This window comes from Schistocerca nitens, chromosome 1 (genome assembly GCF_023898315.1).
Source record: "Schistocerca nitens isolate TAMUIC-IGC-003100 chromosome 1, iqSchNite1.1, whole genome shotgun sequence".
In the NCBI taxonomy this organism is placed as follows: domain Eukaryota; kingdom Metazoa; phylum Arthropoda; class Insecta; order Orthoptera; family Acrididae; genus Schistocerca; species Schistocerca nitens.
In genome coordinates this window covers 892,560,281-892,585,883 of record NC_064614.1, presented here as the reverse complement: position 1 = coordinate 892,585,883, position 25,603 = coordinate 892,560,281, and the positions used below count along the sequence as shown (strand labels likewise).

The following is a 25,603-nucleotide window of genomic DNA, read 5'->3' as shown; positions in this document are numbered from 1 at the left end:
GATGTTCAGTAGTGTGGAAATCTCGCCTACAGACGTATGACACAAGTGATACCCGATCACCTGACCACGTTCGAAGTCCGTGAGTTCCGAGGAACGCCCCATTCTGCTCTATGTCGATGTCTATTGGCTACTGAGGTCGCTGATATGGAGTACCTGGCAGTACATGGCAGCAAAATGCACCTAATATGAAAAAGTGTGTTTTTAGGGGTGTTCGGATACTTTTGATCACTTAGTGTTTATACAATGAAGTGCCAAAGAAATTGGTATAGGCATGCGTATTCAAATTCAGAGATATGTAAACGGGCAGAATACGGCGCTGCGGTCGGCAAGGTCTGTATAAGACAACGAGTGTCTGGCGCAGTTATTAGATCGGTCACCGCTGCAACAGTGGCAGGTTATCAAAATTTAACTGAGTTTGAACGTGGTGTTATAATCGGCGCACGAGCGATGGGACACAGCATATCCGAGGTAGCGGTGAAGTGGGGATTTTCCGCTACGATAATTTCACGAGTGTACAGTGAATATCAGGAATCCAGTAAAATATCAAATTTCCGACATCGCTGCGGCCGGAAAAATATGCTGTAATAACGTTACCAACGATGACTAAAGAGAATCGTTGATCGTGACAGAAGTGCAACCCTTCCACAAATTGCTGCAGATTTCAATGCTGGGACACCAACAAGTGTCTGGGCGCGAACCGTTCAACGAAACATCATTGATATGGGCTTTCGGACCCGAATGCCCACTCGTGTACCCTGGATGACTGCAGGACACAAAGCTTTTACGCCTCGCCGGGACCGTCAACGACCGACATTGAACTGTTGATGACAGGAAACATGTTGCCTGGTCGGACGAGTCTCGTTTCAAGTTGTATCGAGCAGATGGACGTGTACGGTATGCAGACAACCTCATGAATCAATGGACCTTGTATGTCGCAATGGACTGTTCAGCCTCGTGGAGACTCTGTAATTGTGTGGGGCATCTGTAGTTGAAGTGATATTGGACTCCTGATACTTCTGAATACTACTTAACAGGTGACACATACGTAAGCATCCCGTCTGGTCACCTGATCCATTCATGTCCTTTGTGCATTCCGATGACTTAGACAATTCCAGCAGGACAATGTGACACCCCACACGTCCAGAATTGCTACAGAGTGGCTCCGGGAACACTCTTCTGAGTTTAAACACTTCCATTGGCCATAAAACTCCCCATACATATTAAGCATATCTGGGGTGCCTATCAAGATGCTGTTCAGAAGAAATCTCAACAGCCTCGTACTCTTACGGATTTATGAACAGCTCTGCAGGATTCATGGTGTCAGTTCCCTCCAGCACTGCTTCAGACATTAGTCGAGCCCATGCCACGTCGTGTTGTGAAACCTCTGCGTTCTGGCGGATGCCCTACACGTTGTTAGGCAGGTGTACCAGTTTCTTTGGCTCGTCAATATATGTGCTTATGGCTAAAGATTATGCGAAATACTGTTTTTAACCTACTGTTCTTACATATCGAGTAGTGGGTGAAGTCTCTCTCATGCCCTGTGCTTCAATTATTCAAACCAAATTACTCTTCTAGTTTAAGCGACCTCACTTCCCAATCAAGCTTTTGTTTGCAGCGACGATAAACGGTGCTCCAGGTCAGGAAGGGGCGGGAAGAGATGATGGGCTGTGGGGTGGAGGAAACGGATAAAGAGAGAGGGAAGGAGGAGATGGATAGCGAGAGACGGAGGAGAAGGAAATCGAGAGGGTGAAGAGGAGATGGAAAGAGAGAGTAGGGAGGAGGTGATGCACAAAGAGGTGTGAGGAGGAAATGGATAAAGAAAGAGGGAGGAGGAGATGCACAAAGAGAGGTGAGTGAAGGGTATTAGGACGTAAGTTATAGCCACTGAGCCATATTTTTTTTCCTATGTCAAATATATATTTGCCCTAAAATTAGGAAGCCTTCTCCCTCTGTACTCCTAAATGGCCTCAAGTTGTTAGCACACATCTCTACACACTCTTTCGAAATATTGGAGGAGTGAGGAAGCTGTTGGTCAAATTTACAGACATGTGGTAACATGCTCGGGTTTCCCGAAAGAGTGGTTAATAACCTTTTACTCTTTTTGCGTTGCGACTTCCATGAAGCTGCTTCGTAAACACACGAAAACGTTTCCCATGCTGGACTTACTTAAGTGGTATTTACAGGATAACAATTATTGAACTCTGTATGTAAGAAAAGAAATGTAAATCAGTTACAAACTACTGAGCGCACACACTTTATTCAACATGTAAACGTCTCTACAGATATTCGGATTTAGGTTATTACATGTTCGATATGCCTGCCATCAATGGCGATAATGTAGAGCAGACGAACAGCGAAATTCTGCATGACCCGCTGAAGTATCGGAACATCGATGCTGTCGATGATCTCTTGAATGGTTGTTTTCAGCTCATCAATGGTCTTGGGGTTATTTCTGTACACCTTGTCTTTAATATAGCCCTACAAAAAGGAGTTGCATGTGTTAGATCCGGAGAATATCCCAGTGGCCTCTGGGTGGTCTAGGACCAGAATGCGCTCCTCAGTTTGCTCCTCCAGGACATCAAACACACTTCTTCTTTGATGGTCGAGCTCCATCTTGCGTGAACCACATCTTTTCGAAATGAGGGTCGCTTTGGATAACGGGGATGAAATCATCTTCCAAAACCTTCACGTATCGTTCAGTAGTACCGTGCGATCAAGGAACATCGCACCGCTTATTCCATGACTGGGCATTGCACACTACACAGGATGAAGACACTTCTCGATCGCAAAATGCGAATACTGAGTCCCCCAAATCCGCCAATTTTGCTTATTGACGAACCCATCCAAATGAAAGTGGGCTTTGTCGCTAAACCAAACCATATTCGCATCAGAGTCTTGTTCGTGAATTATGTGGACAATAGTGTTGCCGAAACACAGCAGCTGTTTCATTGCCCTAGGGCTTAATGGCTGATGAGTTTGAATTTTGTATGGGAAGAGATGCAGTTCTTCAACAATAATTTGTCGCAGTCTCTCCAGGTTGAGCCCCACCTGTTGTGCAGCTCGTCTGATCAGTTTCCTGAGGCTGGTTTGAAACACAGCGAGTGTCTTCTCGTTGTTTTCAGGCGTCTTCACCCCTCTTGGACGACTTACACTCCTGGAAATTGAAATAAGAACACCGTGAATTCATTGTCCCAGGAAGGGGAAACTTTATTGACACATTCCTGGGGTCAGATACATCACATGATCACACTGACAGAACCACAGGCACATAGACACAGGCAACAGAGCATGCACAATGTCGGCACTAGTACAGTGTATATCCACCTTTCGCAGCAATGCAGGCTGCTATTCTCCAATGGAAACGATCGTAGAGATGCTGGATGTAGTCCTGTGGAACGGCTTGCCATGCCATTTCCACCTGGCGCCTCAGTTGGACCAGCGTTCGTGCTGGACGTGCAGACCGCGTGAGACGACGCTTCATCCAGTCCCAAACATGCTCAATGGGGGACAGATCCGGAGATCTTGCTGGCCAGGGTAGTTGACTTACACCTTCTAGAGCACGTTGGGTGGCACGGGATACATGCGGACGTGCATTGTCCTGTTGGAACAGCAAGTTCCCTTGCCGGTCTAGGAATGGTAGAACGATGGGTTCGATGACGGTTTGGATGTACCGTGCACTATTCAGTGTCCCCTCGACGATCACCAGTGGTGTACGGCCAGTGTAGGAGATCGCTCCCCACACCATGATGCCGGGTGTTGGCCCTGTGTGCCTCGGTCGTAAGCAGTCCTGATTGTGGCGCTCACCTGCACGGCGCCAAACACGCATACGACCATCATTGGCACCAAGGCAGAAGCGACTCTCATCGCTGAAGACGACACGTCTCCATTCGTCCCTCCATTCACGCCTGTCGCGACACCACTGGAGGCGGGCTGCACGATGTTGGGGCGTGAGCGGAAGACGGCCTAACGGTGTGCGGGACCGTAGCCCAGCTTCATGGAGACGGTTGCGAATGGTCCTCGCCGATACCCCAGGAGCAACAGTGTCCCTAATTTGCTGGGAAGTGGCGGTGCGGTCCCCTACGGCACTGCGTAGGATCCTACGGTCTTGGCGTGCATCCGTGCGTCGCTGCGGTCCGGTCCCAGGTCGACGGGCACGTGCACCTTCCGCCGACCACTGGCGACAACATCGATGTGCTGTGGAGACCTCACGCCCCACGTGTACGTCCACCCGGCCTCCCGCATGCCCACTATACGCCCTCGCTCAAAGTCCGTCAACTGCACATACGGTTCACGTCCACGCTGTCGCGGCATGCTACCAGTGTTAAAGACTGCGATGGAGCTCCGTATGCCACGGCAAACTGGCTGACACTGACGGCGGCGGTGCACAAATACTGCGCAGCTAGCGCCATTCGACGGCCAACACCGCGGTTCCTGGTGTGTCCGCTGTGCCGTGCGTGTGATCATTGCTTGTACAGCCCTCTCGCAGTGTCCGGAGCAAGTATGGTGGGTCTGACACACCGGTGTCAATGTGTTCTTTTTTCCATTTCCAGGAGTGTGTATAGCCAACACTGTCATCACGAACATTAGCCCTACTTCTTTTTCCTTTCGTTCTTTTATGCGACCCTCCACGAATTCCTCTCCTGTGCCAATCTCTGAGTATCACTTGCAACCTACGTCCTCAATTATTTGTTGGATGTATTCCAATCTAAGTCTTCCTCTACAGTTTTTGCCTTCTACACCTCCTTCTAGTCCCTTGGAAGTCATTCCCTGACGTGTTATAAGGTGTGCTATAATCCTGTCCCTTCTCCTTGTCAGTGTTTTCCACATATTTCTTTCCTCTCCGATTCTGCGCAGAACCTCCTCATTCCTCTGCTTAGCAGTCTACCTAATTTTCAACATTCGTCTGCCGCACCACATCTGAAATACTTCGATTCTCCTCTGTTCCGTTTTCTCACAGTCCATGTTTCACTACCATCAATGCTGTTCTCCAAACGTACATTCTCAAAAATTTCTTCCTCAAATTAAGGCCTACCTTTGATACTAGTAGACTTCTCATGGCTAGGAATGCCCTTTTTGCCAGTGCCAGTCTGCTTTTTATGTCCTCCTTGCTCAGCTCGTTACTGTTATCTTGCGTCCTAGGCAGTAGAATTCCTTAACTTCATCTAGTCTGTGACCATCAATCCTGATGTTAAGTTTCTCGCTGTTCTCATTTCGCTACATCTCGTTATTTTCGTCTTTCTTCTGTTTACCCCCAATCCATATTTTACACTCATAAGGCTGTTAAATCCGTTCTACAGGTTCTGTAGTTCTCTTCAATTTCACTGAGGATAGCAACGTCATCAGCGAATATTATCATTGATGTCTTTTCACCCTGAATTAGATCTCACTCTTGAGCCTTTCTCTTAGTTCCATCATTGCTTCTTCGATGTACAGAAGAAGAATGTCATGGCCGGTGTTGCCAGAACTTGTATACTTATATGGATATGGTGTCTGTTCTTTCGGACATCCACTTATATATGGTGTATGGCGGTTGTACACGTATTCCCCGAACTCTTACGGGACTTGGTAAGACTGTCTTCCACGAGTAATGAGTGTGTTGGGGTGGGACACTACGAATGCAGTGTGTGGACATACAAGTTGAGAATGTGGGTCTCACGGGAGGCGTGCGCGAGATAGTCCCTGCAGTCGCGCTCTCCTCTGTGCCCTCGGTGGCTTAGATGGGTAGAGCGTCTGACATATAAGCAGGAGATCCCGGGTTCGAGTCATGTCCGAAAGGACAGACACCATCTCCATATATATATATATATATATATATATATATATAACGTGAATAGTCGTTTCGTTGATACTTCCCAAATGATTTTAGGAATTCTGATGAAATCTATCCGTTCTGCTTTACTTCATCATAAGTCCTCCAAAGCTCTCTTAAATTCTGATTCTAATACCGGATCCCCTATATCTTCCCCATAATAGAGGCCTTCAACGTACTCCTTCCACCTATCCGCTCTCTCCTCTGTATCTAACAGCGGAAATCCAGTTGCATTATTAATGTTATCACCCTTACCTTTAATATCACCGAATGTTGCCTTGACTTTCCTACATGCTGAGTCAGTCCTTCCGACGATCATTTCTTTTCCGATTTTTTCACATTTTCCATGCAGCCATTTCGACTTAGCTTCCCTGCACTTTCTATTTATTTCATCTCTCCGCGACTTGTACTTGTGTATTTGAATTTCCCTGAACATATTTGTTCTTTCTTCTTTGATCGATCAACTGTAGTAGTTCTTCTGTTACCTATGCCTTCTTCGCAGTTACCAAACCACATTCACATCAAAGTCCTGCTCGTCAATTCTGTGAACAATAGTGTTGCCGAAACACAACCGCTCTTCCATAGCCCTTGGGCTCAGTGGCTGATGGGTTTGAATTTTGTATGGGAAGAGATGCAGGCCTTCAACAACAATTTCTCACAGTGTCTCCCGGTTGATTCCCATCTGTTGTGCAGCTCGTCTGACCGATTTCCTGGGGCTGGTTTGAAACACAGCGCGTGTCTTCTCGACATTTTCTGGCGTTTTCACCATCTTTGGATGACCGACATTGCCAACACTGTCGTCACGAGCGCTACTCGTTCTCTCAAACCTGGGAATCATATTCTTCGCCGGCCGAAGTGGCCGTGCGGTTAAAGGCGCTGCAGTCTGGAACCGCAAGACCACTACGGTCGCAGGTTCGAATCCTGCCTCGGGCATGGATGTTTGTGATGTCCTTAGGTTAGTTAGGTTTAACTAGTTCTAAGTTCTAGGGGACTAATAACCTCAGCAGTTGAGTCCCATAGTGCTCAGAGCCATTTGAACCATTTTGAGCCATCATATTCTTCATTGTTAGCACACTTGGACCGTTTGTCTTCAGCTTGAAAACGGTTGCAAAATTCCTTTGAGCCGCAGTTGGGCTGTTATTGCTCGCAAAGTAGAGCTTTAAATGGTTCAAATGACTCTGAGCACTATGGGACTTAACGTCTGAGGTCATCAGTCCCCTAGAACTTAGAACTACTTAACCCTAACTAACCTAAGGACATCGCACATATCCATGCCCGAAGCAGGATTCGCACCTGAGACCGTAGCCGTCGCGCGAATCCGGACTGAAGCGCCTAGAACCGTTCGGCCGCCGAGGCCGGCCCTAGTAGAACTTCACAAGCATTATATGCTCATGCACACTGTACTGTTACATTTTCAGGTGCAAATGGACGACTAAAACTAAGTCATGCCCCGCGGCCAACTGCGCGGTTTGAAAGTCATAACGCAAACCGTTCAGAAGTTATGGCGTTTTTATTTCATACAGCTCAGTAATTGTGACCCTATACTCTCCAGTTCCTAGTTTATCTTCAATCTCCCGTATGTTCGGTTTGTTCATTCTGATGCTCCCACTGTTACAATTACTGAGCTACGGTGAAACTACCTACGCAAGCATATACCTGGCTACTCTGTAGTTACGTTTGGTTTACTGCGCAGCCTGTTGGCGGGTGCAGCGGGCTGAACGGGTCCCGTAAAGCTCGCCAGGCTTGCAGAAACCCAAGCTGGCCTGCTTAACCACTGCGCTTCAGTAGACGAGAACTCTTGGACTTCCGTCGTGACAAGTTGAGCTTCTTTATTGGTTGTGGCGGAGACTGGCGGCAGGCAGGCTGGAAAGAGAATCTGTACACCTCTGATCCTGACACAGTAATCAATAACTTTTGGATCCGAGACTAGCACACTCTCCAATCACATTAACGTGACCAACTGTCAAAAGCCTGAACAGCGACCAGTGAAGTTCTGGCAGGTATCGACGGAAATGTGAAGTGATGTCGACTCCAGTGCCGTGGCCAGCTGCGCTAGATTTCCGAGTTGAGCATCCGTGACGAGAACAGCCCGATCGAGGTGGTCCCACAGATTCTCGACTGGTTTCTATTAGAGGAGTTGGATGGCCATGGGAGTGTAGTAAACTCACCAGCGTGGTCTTCGATGCGCTCGTAACCTGCGAGCTGCGTGAAACGTTGCATTGCCTTGCTAGTACATGCCACCGTGCCGAGCAAAAATACACAGCATGTAGGTGTACACATGTTCGCCCCGATAGCTGAGTGGTCAGCGCGGCGGTCTGTCACGCCAAGGGGCCCGGGTTCGATTCCCAGCTGGGTCGGAGATTTTCTCCACTCAGGGACTGGGTGTTGTGTTGTCTTCATTATCATTTCATCATCACCAGTAGAAGGGCATGGGAAATCACCACTGGAATCACTTCCCTAGACGCTCATGCGGTGGACCTCTCTGACGAGGCTTATCCTATGACAAGACCTGCTGTAAGGCAGAACACAAAGTTAGGTGTACACCTGATCACCAATGATAGATGCATACTTGTGTTGATCCATTCTGCCTTCCAGAACGTCGACATCACCCAGGGACTGCCACGAAAGCATTCCCCAGACTATAATACTCTCTATTCCGGTCTGGACCCTTCCGACCATTGTTGCAGTGTCTTTGCCAACTGTCAGACGGAGTATTAAACGTGATTCATCTGAAAAGGCCACCTGTCACCTCTCAATAGACGTCAAGTTGCGTTATTGGTGTGCAAATTCCAGCCTTGTCACCAATGAAGAGCGATTGACGTGAGTGCAAGATACAGGCCATCTGCTGCGGATGCCCGTATATGGGAACGTTCGCTGAACAATCGTTGAGGAGGCACTGTTGGCTGTTGGCAGTCCCTTGGTATGGAAAGCTGAAATACATGAATGCTACGGCTCAATTTAGATATACTGGGGTGATTGTAATGAAATTGGAAGAAGACAAGGATTTCTGGGCAGATGAGTGTCGGGTAATACCAACAGCAGCAAAAAATGGTATAACAGGAGTAGGATTCGTTATGAACAGGAAGGCAGGGCTCAGAATAAGTTACTGTAAACAGTTCACTGATAGTATTGTTCTCGTCAGAATCGACAGCAAACCAACATCGATAACAATAGCTCAAGCAGAAAATGAAGAGGCAGAGGAAGTATATGACGATGTTGAAAGGATAGTTCAGTACGTAAAGGGAGATGAAAATCTAATAGTCATGGGGGATTGGAATACGGTTGTAGGGGAAGTAGTAGAAGAAAGAGTTACGGGAGGATATAGACCTGCTAGTACGTAGGAGAGAGCAGTAAGTCTAAGTGAGTTCTGCAATAAATTGCACCTAGTAATTGCGAATACCCTGCTTAAGAATCACAAGAGAAGGAGATATAACTGGAAAAGCCGCAGATACTGCAGCATTTGGGCTTCGAAATCAGATATTGGATTGTAAGGCGTATCCAGGAGATTATATAGACTCACGTCACAATTTAGTAACGATGAAGAGTAGGCTGAAATTTCGGAGACTAGTCAGGAAGAATGAATCTGAGACCGTAGGTACTGCGACAATGAATAGCTAGTAAGCAGTTCAGTTGACGAATAGCTAGTAATCAGTTCAGTTGACGAGAAATAGATATCTTTCAAAAATAGGCAATCATAGAATTTGGAAAGGAAAACGTAGGTACAAAAAACGTAACTTAGAGGAAATCATGTGTAACAGAGGCAGTATATCAGTTGATCGACGAAAAGAGGAAGTATAAAAATGTTATTCATGAGTACAGAAAGACAGGTCACTTAGGAATGAAATAAATAGGAAGTTCAGAGCAGCTAAGGCGAATTGACTGCATGAAAACTGTGAAAAAATCAAAAAAAGAAATGATTGCCGGAAGGACTGACTCAGCATGTAGAAAAGTAAAAACAACCGTCGGTGAAATTAAAGGTATTGGCGGTAACATTAAGAGTGCAATGCTTCACTGTTAAACGCAGAAGAGATAGAGAATAGGTGGAAACAGCACATTGAAGGCCTGTATGAGCGGAACACGTGTCTCACGACGTGATAGGAAAAGAAAAGAGTCAGAATTTGATGTTCCATTGGAATTTCAGAACTCACTGGAAGAAGCGACAACGACTATTCACGTAAATGGTTCAAATATCTCTGAGCACTATGGGACTTAACTTCTGAGGTCATCAGTCCCCTAGAACTTAGAACTAACCGAAGGACATCATACACATCCATGTCCGAGGCAGGATTCGAACCTGCAACCGTAGCGGTCGCGCGGTTCCAGGCTGAAGCGCCTAGAACCGCTCGCCCACGCCGGCCGGCCGACTATTCACGTAACTGTGTAGAATGTATGAGACTAGCGATATATCAAAAGACTGTCGGAAAAACACCTTCTATACAATTCCGAAGATAGCAAGAGCCGACAGTGCGAGAATCAATGCACAATTAGTGTAACACCTCAAGAATCCAAGTTACTGGCAAGAGTAATTTACAGAAGAATGGAAAAAATTGTATATCTTTTAGATGATAATCAGTTTCGGTTTAGGAAAGGTAAAGGGAGCAGAGAGGCAGCTCTAATGTTGCTGTTGGTAATGGGAGAAAGGCACGTTCGTAGAATTTGTTGACCTGAAAAAAGCGTGTGACAATGTAAAATGGTGCAAGATGTTCGAATTTCTGAGAAGAAAGAAGCTACAGGGAAAGACGAGCGATATGCAATACGCACAAGAACTGAGAGCGAACAATAAGAGTGGAAGACAAAAAGCAAAGTGCTCGAATTACACTACTGGCCATTAAAATTGCTACACCAAGAAGAAATGTAGATGATAAACGGGTATTCATTGGACAAATATATTATACTAGAAATGACATGTGATTACATTTTCACGTAATTAGGGTGCATAGATCCTGAGAAATCAATACCCAGAACAACCACCTCTGGTCGTAATAACGGCTTTGATACGCCTGGGCATTGAGTCAAACAGAGCTTGGATGGCGTGTACAGGTACAGCTGCTCATGCAGCTTCAGCACGATACCACAGTTCACAAGAGCAGTGACTGGCGTATTTTGACGAGCCAGTTGCTCGGTCACCATTGACCAGCCGTTTTCAGTTGGTGTGAGATCGGGATAATGTGCTGGCCAGGGCAGCAGTCGAACATTTTCTGTATCCAGAAAGGCCCGTACAGGACCTGCAACATGCAGTCGTGCATTATGCTGCTGAAATGTAGGGTTTCGCAGGGATCGAATGAAGGGTAGAGCAACGGGTCGTAACACATCTGAAATGTAACGTCCACTGTTCAAAGTGCCGTCAATGCGAACAAGAGGTGACCGAGACGTGTAACCAATCGCACCCCATACCATCACGCCGGGTGATACGCAAGTATGGCGATGACGAATACACGCTTCCAATGTGCGTTCACCGCATTGTCGCCAAACACGGATGCGACCATCATGATGCTGTAAACAGAACCTGGATTCATCCGAAAAAAATGACGTTTTGACATTCTTGCACCCAGGTTCGTCGTTGAGTACACCATCGCAGGCGCTCCTGTCTGTGATGCAGCGTCAACGGTAACCGCAGCCATGGTCTCCGAGCTGAGAGTCCATGCTGTTGCAAACGTCGTCGAACTGTTCGTGCAGATGGTTGTTGTCTTGCAAACGTCCCCATCTGTTGACTCAGGGATCGAAACGTGGCTGCACGATCCGTTACAGCCATGCGGATAAGATGCCTGTCATCTCGACTGCTAGCGATACAAGGCCGTTGAGATCAAGCACGGCGTTCCGTATTACCCTCCTGAACACACCGATTCCATATTCTGCTAATAGGCATTGAATCTCGACCAATGCGAGCAGCAGTGTCACGATACGATAAACCGCAATCGCGATAGGCTACAATCCGACTTTTATCAAAGTCGTAAAAGTGATGGTACGCATTTCTCCTCCTTACACGAGGCATCACAACAACGTTTCAGCAGGCAACGCCGGTCAACTGCTGTTTGTGTATGAGAAACCGGTTGGAAACTTTCCTCATGTCAGCACATTGTAGGTGTCGCCACCGGCGCCAACCTTGTGTGAATGCTCTGAAAAGTTAATCATTTGCATATCACAGCATCTTCTTCCTGTCGGTTAAATTTCACCTGTGGCTCTGAGCACAATGGGACATAACTTCTGAGGTCATCAGTCCTCTAGGATTTAGAACTACTTAAACCTAACTAACTTAGGGACATCGCACACATCCATGCCCGAGGCAGGATTCGAACCTGCGACCGCAGCGGTCGCGCGGGTCCAGACTGTAGCGCCTGGAACCGCTCGGCCACTCCGGCCGGCTTCGCGTTCATCTTCGTGGTGTAGCAATTTTAATGGCCAGTAGTGTAAAAAGAGTGAAAGGTAGGGTGTAGTCTTCCGCCTCTACTGTTCAAACTGTACGTCGAAGAAGCAATGATGGTTATAAAAGAAAGGTCCAACAGTGGGCTTAGGATTTAAGGCGAAAGGATATCAGTGTTAAGATTCGCTGATGACATTGCCATTCTTAGTGAAGGTAAAGAAGAATTACAGGATCTGCTGAAAGGAAGGAACAGTCTAATGAGCAAAGAATGGGGACTGAGAGGACATCGAACGATGATGAAAGAAATGAGAAGTTGCTGAAATGAGGATACCGAGAAACTTAGCATCAAATTGATGATCACGGACTAGATGCAAGTAAAGAATTTTAATACCTAGGCAACATAATAACCGTTGACGGATGGAGAAACGAAGACATAAAAAGCAGACTAGCACTGGCAAAAGGAGCAAGCCTGACCAAGAGAAGTCTCCAATATCAAACTTAGGCTTAATTTAAGGAACAAATTTCTGAGTATCTTCTTTTGGAGCACTGAAATATGTGGTAGTGGAAAATGGACTGTGAGAAAATCGGAACAGAAGAGAACTGGAGTATTTGAAATGTGGTGCTACAGAACGATGTTGATAATTAGGTGAGGAGGTTCTCCGCAAAATCGGCGAGGAGATTAATATATGCGATACACTGACAAGAAGATGGGACAGGACGGTAGGATATATATTAGGAAATCTGGGAATAACGTCGTTGGTACTAGAGAGAGCTGTAAAAGGTAAAAACTGCAGAGGAAGACAGAGATTGAATACATTCAGCAAACAACTGAGGACGCAGGTTGCAAGTGCTACTCTGAAAAGGGTGCTACAGGATAGGAATTCGTGGCGGGCTGCATCAAACCAGTCAGAAGACTGCCCCCTGGTTCATCTGGATGGTAACTTACTCAGAAGTTGCACGTCTGTTCACCCATACCCCTCTCCGCAGCTGTGGTTCACCCCTGTGATCTATGGTCTGCAGTGCACCTCAGTTGCCTCGGCACGTGTTTTCAGTAATGCCATTTTGTCATGCACGGTATACTTTTACCACGGTGGCACGTGATCAGTTTACGGACTTCGGATATGCTTTCCCCCTTGCCCCGAAAGCTAAAGATAATGCCCTTTTGAACGTACGATAAATCGCTCTGTTTCCGCTCTACGACGACTGTACTGTTTTTACGCGTCTCCACGATGCGCATAATATACCCTCAATTGCTAGTGCTGCCATCTGCTGTCTGTGAGTGCTTATTGGACATTGACATCGAACAGAGGCGCTGGTCATATTAATGTGACTGGACCGTGTATTACATGTATGTGGAAGTAATATCATGTGTATTAGTAATTGTAACTCCGAGTTTTCTCCACACAGGGTTGAACACCTTTGAACTTGAACTTGAAAGATGAGTCGGAGCATCTGAAAATACCCAAGAGTGACAGCAGACCGAAACTTAGACTCAAGACAGGACAGATAAGTAATATAGCGACGCACAACATAAATTCTCTCATTCATCCAGGTAAACTCAAAATTTTGAAAGACGAAATGGATCGGGCTGCGTATTCTGATAATCGGACTTCAAGAAATGAGAAACACTGATCAAGAACCAATGGAATCACAGGGACATAGAATTTACAAGGGAGTACCAAGGAAAAGAGCACAGAAGCAATGCCCGCAATTCGGAACAGGATTCGTGGTCAACCTCAAAATGATAAATTCCATAATAGAATTCAAAGCACAATCTCCAAGGCTCTCAACATTAACTATAAAAGCGGCAAATAGAAAATACACGATAATAAATGTCCATGCCCAAACTAATGACAGAAATAATAGAAAACACCACAGAGAAGATGTGGGTGGATTGTGGGAGCTTTTGGATCCGAAAGCAACAAACATCAACAAAAATCACACCATAATTTTAATTCGAGACTTTAATGCCCAATTAAGAAGGGAAAAGAGATACAGAGATGTAATAGGAAATGGCCAGCACAATGAAGAACAAACCAGAATGGCATGAGATTTGTGGAATTCTGTGGAAACCATGACATGATCTAAAAATCAACATACTTCATGAGAAGACCAAATAAATTTAAAACCTGGAAACACCCAGACTCCACAAAAGAAGAATGGCAGTTGAATCATGTCTGCATGGATAAGAACTACCAAAAGGAAATCTACAATATGAAAGTCCTGAGAGGAGCTGACATCGGATCATATCATTACTTGATAAAAAAAAAATTAAATTCACCTCACTTAGAAAGAAAACACCCCCCTCAATAAAGAAGAAAGCCTATGACCCTCATAAATTGATAAACAACAAGGAATATAAAGACCAAACTAGAAATATAAAAATAACAGATGATCTGGATGAAATAATTCCCGAATTGAAACAAATAGCTGAACAAGTAGCCCCAATAAATCCTAGGAAAAAACACCAGTGGTGGAATGACGAATGTGATAAAACAGTGGAAGATAGACAGCACGCCTGGTTAAGGCGTGAGAGTCAAAAAACAGAAGAATCTTACTTGGAACTCACAAAACAAAGAAAGATGACTCAAAAAACGTTGTTGTTGTTGTTGTTGTGGTCTTCAGTCCTGAGACTGGTTTGATGCAGCGCTCCATGCTACCCTATCCTGTGCAAGCTTCTTCATCTCCCAGTACCTACTGCAACCTACATCCTTCTGAATCTGCTTAGTGTATTCATCTCTTGGTCTCCCTCTACGATTTTTACCCTCCACGCTGCCCTCCAATGCTAAATTTGTGATCCCTTGATGCCTCAAAACATGTCCTACCAACCGATCCCTTCTTCTAGTCAAGTTGTGCCACAAACTTCTCTTCTCCCCAATCCTATTCAATACCTCCTCATTAGTTACGTGATCTACCCACCTTATCTTCAGCATTCTTCTGTAGCACCACATTTCGAAAGCTTCTATTCTCTTCTTGTCCAAACTATTTATCGTCCATGTTTCACTTCCATACATGGCTACACTCCATACAAATACTTTCAGAAACGACTTCCTGACACTTAAATTTATCCTCGATGTTAACAAATTTCTCTTCTTCAGAAACGCTTTCCTTGCCATTGCCAGTCTACATTTTATATCCTCTCTACTTCGACCATCATCAGTTATTTTACTCCCTAAATAGCAAGACTCCTTTACTACTTTAAGTGTCTCATTTCCTAATCTAATTCCCTCAGCATCACCCGATTTAATTTGACTACATTCCATTATCCTCGTTTTGCTTTTGTTGATGTTCATCTTATATCCTCCTTTCAAGACAATGTCCATTCCGTTCAACTGCCCTTCCAAGTCCTTTGCTGTCTCTGACAGAATTACAATGTCATCGGCGAACCTCAAAGTTTTTACTTCTTCTCCATGAATTTTAATACCTACTCCGAATTTTTCTTTTGTTTCCTTTACTGCTTGCTCAATATACAGATTGAATAACATCTGGGAGAGGCTACAACCTTGTCTTACTCCCTTCCCAACCACTGCTTCCCTTTGATGTCCCTTGACTCTTATAACTGCCATCTGGTCTCTGTACAAATTGTAAATAGCCTTTCGCTCCCTGTATTTTACCCCTGCCACCTTCAGAATTTGAAAGAGAGTATTCCAGTTAACATTGTCAAAAGCTTTCTCTAAGTCTACAAATGCTAGAAACGTAGGTTTGCCTTTTCTTAATCTTTCTTCTAAGATAAGTCGTAAGGTTAGAATTGCCTCACGTGTTCCAACATTTCTACGGAATCCAAACTGATCTTCCCCGAGGTCCGCTTCTACTAGTTTTTCCATTCGTCTGTAAAGAATTCGCGTTAGTATTTTGCAGCCGTGACTTATTAAACTGATAGTTTGGTAATTTTCACATCTGTCAACACCTGCTTTCTTTGGGATTGGAATTATTATATTCTTCTTGAAGGCTGAGGGTATTTCGCTTGTCTCATACATCTTGCTCACCAGATGGTAGATTTTTGTCAGGACTGGCTCTCCCAAGGCCATCAGTAGTTCTAATGGAATGTTGTCTACTCCCGGGGCCTTGTTTCGACTCAGGTCTTTCAGTGCTCTGTCAAACTCTTCACGCAGTATCTTATCTCCCATTTCGTCTTCATCTACATCCTCTTCCATTTCCATAATATTGTCCTCAAGTACATCGCCCTTGTATAAACCCTCTATATACTCCTTCCACCTTTCTGCCTTCCCTTCTTTGCTTAGAACTGGGTTGCCATCTGAGCTCTTGATATTCATACAAGTGGTTCTCTTCTCTCCAAAGGTCTCTTTAATTTTCCTGTAGGCAGTATGTGTCTTACCACTAGTGAGACAAGCCTCTACGTCCTTAAATTTGTCCTCTAGCCATCCCTGCTTAGCCATTTTGCACTTCCTGTCAATCTCATTTTTGAGACGTTTGTATTCCTTTTGCCTGCTTCATTTACTGCATTTTTATATTTTCTCCTTTCATCAATTAAATTCAATATTTCTTCTGTTACCCAAGGATTTCTATTAGCCCTCGTCTTTTTACCTACTTGATCGTCTGCTGCCTTCACTACTTCATCTCTCAGAGCTACCCATTCTTCTTCTACTGTATTTCTTTTCCCCATTCCTGTCAATTGTTCCCTTATGCTCTCCCTGAAACTCTCTACAATCTCTGGTTCTTTCAGTTTATCCAGGACCCATCTCCTTAAATTCCCACCTTTTTGCAGTTTCTTCAGTTTCAATCTGCAGTTCATAACAAATAGATTGTGGTCAGAATCCACATCTGCCCCTGGAAATGTCTTACAATTTAAAACCTGGTTCCTAAATCTCTGTCTTACCATTATATAATCTATCTGACACCTTTTAGTATCTCCAGGATTCTTCCAGGTATACAACCTTCTTTTATGATTCTTGAACCAAGTGTTAGCTATGATTAAGTTATGCTCTGTGCAAAATTCTACAAGGCGGCTTCCTCTTTCATTTCTTCCCCCCAATCCATATTCACCTACTATGTTTCCTTCTCTCCCTTTTCCTACTGACGAATTCCAGTCACCCATGACTATTAAATTTTCGTCTCCCTTCACTACCTGAATAATTTCTTTTATCTCGTCATACATTTCATCTATTTCTTCATCATCTGCAGAGCTTGTTGGCATATAAACTTGTACTACTGTAGTAGGCATGGGCTTTGTGTCTATCTTGGCCACAATAATGCGTTCACTATGCTGTTTGTAGTAGCTAACTCGCACTCCTATTTTTTTATTCATTATTAAAAACATTATTAAAAACATTAAGGATGGTTAAACATCAATATCAAAAAGATATACTTTCTATGATAGAAACAATTAGTAATAAAACAAACTCACGAGATTACTACAAAACATTTAGCAGACAACTTCAAAGATATGATCCCCCAACACTAATGCTAAAAGATAAAAACTGTAAGTTGGCCCATAATGACAAAAGAAATTCAGAAATTTTAGCAGAAACATTTAACCAACTACTAAATTGCGACGCTCCTCCTGAGCTTCTTGAAATAAACACAGAAAATCCAATAAAAACTCCACCAGAAAATATAAACCCACCAACAATTCAGGAAGTCTACAAAGCTTTGAGCGAGCTCAAGAACTGATCATCTCCACTTGCTTTAGCAAGTGGAGAAGATCAGACATTTGCAGAAATCCGGAAATACGCAGCAGAACCCGTGAAGGTATCATTACATCAATGCATATTTAAAATCTGGATCGGAGAAGAGCTACCAGAACATTGAACTACAGCTATCATACACTCATTACACAAAAAAGGAGAAAACTCAAATCCGGACAACTACAGAGGGCTTTCTCTATTGATTGCACATATAAAAATTGTCAAGAATTCTCTGCAGTCGCTATAAAGATCAACTTGAAAAGGAGCAAGGAGAATATCAGAAGCTGCCCAGAACAGATCATCACATTAAAATTAATAATGGAGGCCTACAAAAGGAGACAGAAGCAACTAGTCATAACTTTTGTAGACTTCAAAAAAACTTATTATTGCATCCACAGATTTTCTATGCTGGACATATTAAGAAATTTTGACTTCATCCCAAATTAACAAAAATGATAAAATTGACCCTAACAAACACCAAGTCCAAAGTAAAATTCAGAGGAGAAATATCTGAGCCACTTTAGATTAAAACAGAATTAAGACAAGATGGTCTATCACCACTGCTCTTCAACTGTGCTCTTGAATACTTGATGAGAAACTGGTACTAAGAGAATCCTCGAAACATAACAATTGGAACCAAGAAAGATGATATAAACCTAAACTGTTTGGGATTCGCAGATGACTTGACATTATTAGCTATTAGTGTACAAGAAGCTAGAAATGAAATAATAAGCCTGCAAAATATTGCGCAAAAAGTAGGACTCCAGATATCTTTCGAAAAGACCGAGATGTTGGTAACAGACCCGCTAGTAATAGACCACGTAACACTAGACAACAGAAAAATTAAAATAGTGAAGCAATTTAAATATCTTAGAGAGATTATAACACACAACTTGGATGAAAACACTGCTTGGTCAGAAAGAACCAATAAAATGATTAAAGCTCAAAAACTAACATGGTTTACATACAATAATAAATGTCTATCAATTCAAACAAAATTAAAACACTACAGTACGGTGGTTCAGCCAGAGGTAACATACCCAAGAGAGACTCTTTTTAAAGTTACTCAGAGAAACAGAGTCGAAAATATACTAGAAATAGAGGGAAGAAAAGCTGAAACATGCATAAATAAAAAATACCAGAAGGAAGGACAATGGCGGTTAGTGCCGAATGAAGTAGTGAACAGGGAACTGGAGCCCATCACACATACTATACGTAAAAACAGGATTTCTTTCTTTGGACACATAATGAGGACACCAGAAACCAGATTAGCAAGAAAAATTATGCAGAAACTGTGGAATCTAAAGCAACAAGTAGGATGTATCAAGGAAACTGAAGATGATATGGGAGAACTAGATATATCCTTGGATGTTCTGCAAAACAAGACAGAAAATCTCAAGATACTGAAAGACAAGAAAATAAGATTTAAACCAAAACTAGACAAACGACACACAATGAAAAGGGTATTTACAGATGAGAAAAGACAGTAAAGATCAGAACGAATGAAAAGATACTGGGCAGTTAAGAAAGAACGAAACATGCGCTTACTGAAGAAGAGAACCAGGAAATGTTGGACTAAAGTCGTCCAATGAGGCCGTAAAAGCAAATAATAATAGAGGTGTAAAAGACCTGTGTAATGTTTGAGACAACTCAGGGCATCAATGGGATTTTCACAAGATGTTCTGAACAGAACAAGAGCTGGGATACTCCTTTGTCCATAGCATTAGGAGATACGTGGCACACGGGAAGTTTTCCAATGCAAGATGGAAATCTGACTGGAGCACGTGGTACGACACGTGTCTAGAAGTTTTCCAAGATGGAAAGTTTTCTGGTCATTACCACACAGATTTAGGTTGCAGGTTATCTCTGCTAGACACGGAGAAACATCGAAAATTAGCTGTAGAGGAGAACGAACCAATTAGACATGATCGCCACTCAGCCATGGCCGCTCATTGAGCAGCCATATCGCTGATTGACAAAAAGTCTTGAGGCATAAAGGAATTAGAGACAGTAGCTGCGAGCGGGCATTGATTGAGACTTTGAGTCTGGCGGGGGACGTGCTAGCGTGAGCGTGGTCCGTGGAGTTGCGATGACCCCTGTGCCCGGAGGGCTTAATGATTTTAGGATGCCTGCTTTACTGTAGTGAGTGCTGATACACAGCTGTGACACTTACGTGGTAGAACTGAACTTTGTGAGTTTCGTTAATGTGGAATTAAACTGTATTGTTTCCATGGAAGCTGAAATATTTGTCTTTGGATGTGCTGTCAGAACCTACTTTGTGTGCTGGGATGGAGATTAAGCGGAGACAACGTTGGATTTTCCAGCACAACTGTTGGATCTTGCTAATTTTTTTTTAAAGAAATCGAATTGATGTAGTGCATTACACAGCGATGTCAGAGTCGTGAGATGTTAACATTGTCTTTTAGGTCAAAGCCAGTTTGGCGAATCTCAAAAATTATTTCAGTAATGTGGCAGTCAAGACAGCTGACCAGTGTTTGCCAATTAAAAGTTAGTCCGCCGACTATAGTACAATTCTGTCGTGTGTAGGGATCGCGTGCGTCGCAAAGGCTTTGTGCCTCGGCCCTGGTACCAGCGTGCTTTCGCAACTTCATCTTGTTAAGAAGAAAAGAAAGACTTATTACAATAGTACAATGTGTGTGAATTTCTAAGGGACCAAACTGCTGACGTCATCGGCCCCTAGACTTACACACTACTTAAACTAACTTATGCTAAGAACTACACACACACCCGTGGCCGAGAGAGGACTCGAACCTCCGACGGGAGGGGCCGCGCAGTCCGTGCCATGGCACCTGAAACCGCGTGGCCACTCCGCGCGGCAGCTATACTATATGTCGTAAGTGCCATACTGCACGCAGGCCTTATCGCGCGGCGCGATATTAGTGCGGCATACTTGTAATTGTTTTTACATCTATAACCAGCTCGCGTTGATTATATTAACTATAAGCAGTGCTTGATTTGCAAAAAGTTAAAAAAAGATTCCGATACTGTGACCCCTTATCGTGGTGCGGTTTTGAAATTCAGTCTTCTTAAAACGTTATTTTAACACATTCCTGAGCATTTCAAAAGTGTGACTACATCTTTTGTCTAACATAGCTTCAACTGCAGCTAAAGTTCTATCAAACCACATCTCAAAGTCTGCGGCTCTGATTTATTCTCGTCAGAGGTACCAGTACGGCGTACCGGTGTGTACCGTCACAAATCAAGCGCTGAATATAAGATTACTAAGATTTTGACGCATATTCAAAATTTTCCATTCATATTGTTTCAGTTTAGTGACTGTGCAGTCTTAGGAGGGTCATTCGGAAGGACAGACGGCTTTACATGTCAAAGATGAAAATGTTCAATTCCCAAAACATTCTCGTACCACATACTCGTATATTTGCACTGATTTTATTAATTCCACAGATCTGCATTAATCGACAGTTCGACTGTGTTCCTTATTTTCAGAGTGCGGCCGCTGAGCAAACGGGAACTCAAATCGGGCGACAACTCGGTGGTGCAGTTCCCGGGCAACGGACAAGTCGTGGTGAGTACCCATCTGCTTCTACAGCCATTGCTTCTACGGCAGAGACCAATACGGGGAGCAGGTGGATCCTATCTGTAAAGAGAGCAGTTGTGATAAGTACTGTACATTGTCTAGTACACTAGCGTATCTATTCTGTCTGTTACAGCATACGTTCTTAAATCTTATCAAATACATCTTCCTTGCCTAATGCCTCCGTAAATCAGGACTATGTTACCTTAAGTTTCAACTCCCTACCCATGAAAACCCTACCTTAATTACGCCAACCTAACAACTACCTTTATAGCCTTCCCACCAGACCAATATCAAGTGCCTGACCCTCTATACATAGATTGTATTTCTCGCAGAAAGATCAGACCCATCGACTTTGAACATGAGCAACTCGTCATTCATCAGCATTGTTTAACTCCACTTCACAGAAAATATACCATCTACAACATAGCGTTTTCTTTATTAAATCCTCTAATTTAATCTTCTTTATGTGAATAGCCGGTGAACTTAAAAATGCGAATGTAGCTTCTATAGACCGCCTAAATTGTGGGATTGGAGGGTGTAAGGGGGTCAGGGAACTGAAAAATAATATAAGAAAAAATGTGTATAGGCATTCTTGTAAGCCTAGAATTTAGTATGAAGCCAAAAATGTTGAGAAACCAATTCCGTGCAGTGATTGAAACACTGTAATCCTATTTGGGAAGAATGCCGATCAGACCTCCCACGATGAAAGGATGCACGTATCATTCGTTTGGATGTGCCACAGCTGACTATCTCTCGATGAATGCGTCGATGGTTCGTTAGAGTATGTCATAGCCGACTTCTTTCTGGAAATGTAGATATGATTTGTTTCAGTATCTCGCATCCAGACAGCGTCAGGCCAATTTGATGGATACCTCGTTATGATAGGATGCAATTGACTTACATCATATAAATGGAGCCGGTCGCTGGTGGCCGAGCGCTTCTGGCGCTACAGTCTGGAACCGCGCGACCGCTACGGTCGCAGGTTCGAATCCTGCCTCGGGCATGGATGTGTGTGTTGTCCTTAGGTTAGTTAGGTTTAAGTAGTTTTAAGTTCTAGGGGACTTATGACCTCAGCAGTTGAGTCCCATAGTGCTCAGAGCCATTTGAACCATATAAATGGAAGGATGGTTAGTCTGAATAGATTGTGGTCGAATTTCTTCTCATAAATACACAGGTAGTTCACATTAACAGACTGTGGCTTAATTTCTTGAAGCAAATCAATGGATTGTTTGTTTGCACAGTTCATTACCGACTTCTTTCGGGTGGATGCACGAATAGTTTGAGGAGACTGCGCCCAACGTACTTGAGACCAATGTGAGAGTTGATCATTGGAATAGGCCTTGGGCAACTTTCTTCAGGCGTAAACAAAGTACGTTTAACGTGTTTCGGCGAACCTGTTTAAGGTACATGGACATTTACTACGTTTGAATCGATTGCGGCTAATTTCCTTCCAGTGTTCGTATCGTCAGTATATTTGAAAGAATGCAGGTGACTTTTTTCAAATAATTCCACGGATGGTTAGTTTTAATAGGTTATGGACGACTTCCTTCAACCGAATGCACAGTTGGTTAATTGGAGTTGATCGCAGCTCACACCATTCACATTAATGTACAGATAATTAGTTTCAAAAGGATTTCCTTCAGGCGACTGCTCGGTTAGTCCATTCGACTAGCCCATTTATGACTTTCTGGAGGTGAACGCTTGGATGGTTTGTTTGAATTTCTTATGACTGACTTCCTTCTGTGTTCTTGTCCAACAGAGCCAATTTCTTTCTCACTTGACAATGCCGTCATGTCTTAACTTCATTTTCTCTTCCCATTAGTACAACACCTTTCAGTGGGTATAGTGGAGCTTATTGAATACTGAGGTAGACTCCCTGCTACATCTTCATTGTATTTTATACTATATGTTTTGGTTAAGTGCAACTCTGTGGTGAATACTTGTAATGTAGTGCTAGTTTATTTTGTTGTACAAATGACAATGAAGGGATGAGACAGGGTTAAAGTAACTGCCGCAGATGGCCTTCTACTGTCTGTCGCGATCGAGCTTTTTTGTGGCAGACGGACCACTAAGAAACATTCTGCGCTGTCACTGTTTGAGTCACTATGGTCAGTTTGCGGATTCTCACTGAGGAGGCCGCTACAAAGGATGACGACACCACTACCACGCACCACGACAAACTACTGCTTCGCCAATGCGAGAAGAGCATTCTAACTTTAGACAGCTGCCTCTAATTTAGCAGTTGGCCTGTCCTAGTCTTAAAAATGTTTACTCTTTATATCCTTATTCCTGTGTTCATTTTAGAGATTACAGTTACATCTAAATCTACAGTCTACTCTACAATTCACATATAAGTGCGTGGCAAGGGGTTCATCGAAACACCTTGAAGCTATTTCTCTACCCTTCCACTTTCTAGCAGCGCCCGGGAAGAACGAACACTTCAATGTTTCCGTGCGTTCTCTTATTTCTCTTCTTTTATTACAATAATCATTTCTCTGTATGTAGGGGGGTACCAGCAAAATATTATCGCATTCGGAGGAGAAAGTTGGTGATTGAAATCTCAAGAAAAGGAGAAAATGCCTTTGTTTTAATGACTGGCACCCCAACTCGCGTATCATATCGCTGAAACTCTCTCCCCTATTCCGCCATAATACAAAACGAGCTACCCTTCTTCGAATAATTTCGGTGTTCTCCGTCAATTATATCTGATGCGGACTATGCACGACGTACCAATACTCCAGAAGAGTATTATGCCGCATCTTCAGTACGTTACATTTACGAATTATGCTCTTGGAGAGCCACACCTTTTTCGGAATATTTGTGAATTCTTCCTATATAAAACACATTCTGACAGCTATGGCACTGTGGGCTATACAGGTTTCCAATTCAGCTTTCATTGGACAACAACTTTTAAGTGTTTCTGCTTAGGAAAGATATTCTAGCTCAGCTCGGGGGTACATTAATCATGCGTACGAATACTTTTTTAAGTACTGCAGCTACTTCCGCCGTGCACGAAGTCGAATCTGATAACTGCAACCTGACTGCTCACGCGACGTCGGCTGCACTCTTGTATCGTATCATCCGTTATCTGATACGATTTCCTCCCGGTTAAAGAAAAATCAAGCGACTCTTCGCTGTTGACAACTTACGCTGTTGCGGGCACAATACACAGCAGCTTGACCCTAAATTAATCACCCGGAGACTGAGAATAATGTGTAAAACGAATCCAGCTCATATCGCGCTTACAAGATAGCATTGCGAGCGAACAGTAACTGTTCCCCTATGACAGTAAATAATTAGGACTGCTGTTTATCACTCAGCACTCAAATAGCGGCCCCACTTATTTCAAAGCCTTGTTCAGCAACAACGTTTATTTGTCATAACATGACAGTTGATCGCCTAAAGAACGAAGTACAAAATGTTCAGGGAAATTCAGGAGTAGAGAAATACGAGTCACTTAGGAGTGAAATAAATAAGAAACGCAGGGAAGCAGAGGCCAAATGCCTACACGAAAAATTGGAAGAAATCGAAAAAGAAAATGATCGTCGGAAGGGCTTACTAAGCACATAGCAAAATCAAATCAACCTTCGGTGTAATTAAAAGCAAGGACGGTAACATTAATATTATAAACGGAATTCCATTATTAAATGCAGTGGAGAGGGCGGATGGGTGAAAAGAGTACACTGAGGGTCTCTGTTAGGGGGAGAACGTGTCTGATAACGTAATAGAAGAAGAGGAAACAGGAATCGATAGGGAAGAGATAAGGGATTCAGTACTAGAGTCAGAATTTAAAAGGGCGTTGGACGACATAAGCAGAAGGGATAGATAACATTTCATCGGAAATTCTAAAATAACACTAGTCAACAGCCATTTTGCATCTGGGATGTGATACATCAACTAGTATGTATTTTGGTGTGTAGAATCCGAATATACCTTTCAAAATGTTCTAGCACGTAACATATTTGAGTTTTTAAAGGTTTCTCATTTTTCGTATCCCGTGTTTCGTTTTTTGCTGTCCTTACATTTTGATGTTTAATTGTTTGTTTTTGATTTGCAGAGGATAGCTAGAAGATCTACAAATCATGACTTATGAAACCATGGCTTTGCTGCTAGAGGCAATTACATAAAAGGATCATGAATGGCAGCTTTGCTGTGATTTAAAAGTTGTTGCACTCATTACAGGTTTATAGGCTGGATTCACGAAATACTACTTCTTTCTGTGCCTTTGG

At 43.5% G+C, this 25,603-nt stretch overlaps 1 protein-coding gene across 1 annotated transcript in view; it reads left to right on the top strand.

Moving 5' to 3' along the window:
- LOC126210745 (kinesin-like protein KIF12) overlaps positions 1–25,603 on the top strand; it is a gene marked incomplete at its 3' end in the record, with an annotated part of 623,286 nt that overhangs the window by 272,518 nt on the left and 325,165 nt on the right. The window contains exon 4 of the mRNA XM_049940000.1: positions 21,284–21,362. Coding sequence (XP_049795957.1) covers positions 21,284–21,362 — 79 coding nt within the window. The remainder of the gene's footprint in view (positions 1–21,283; positions 21,363–25,603) is intronic.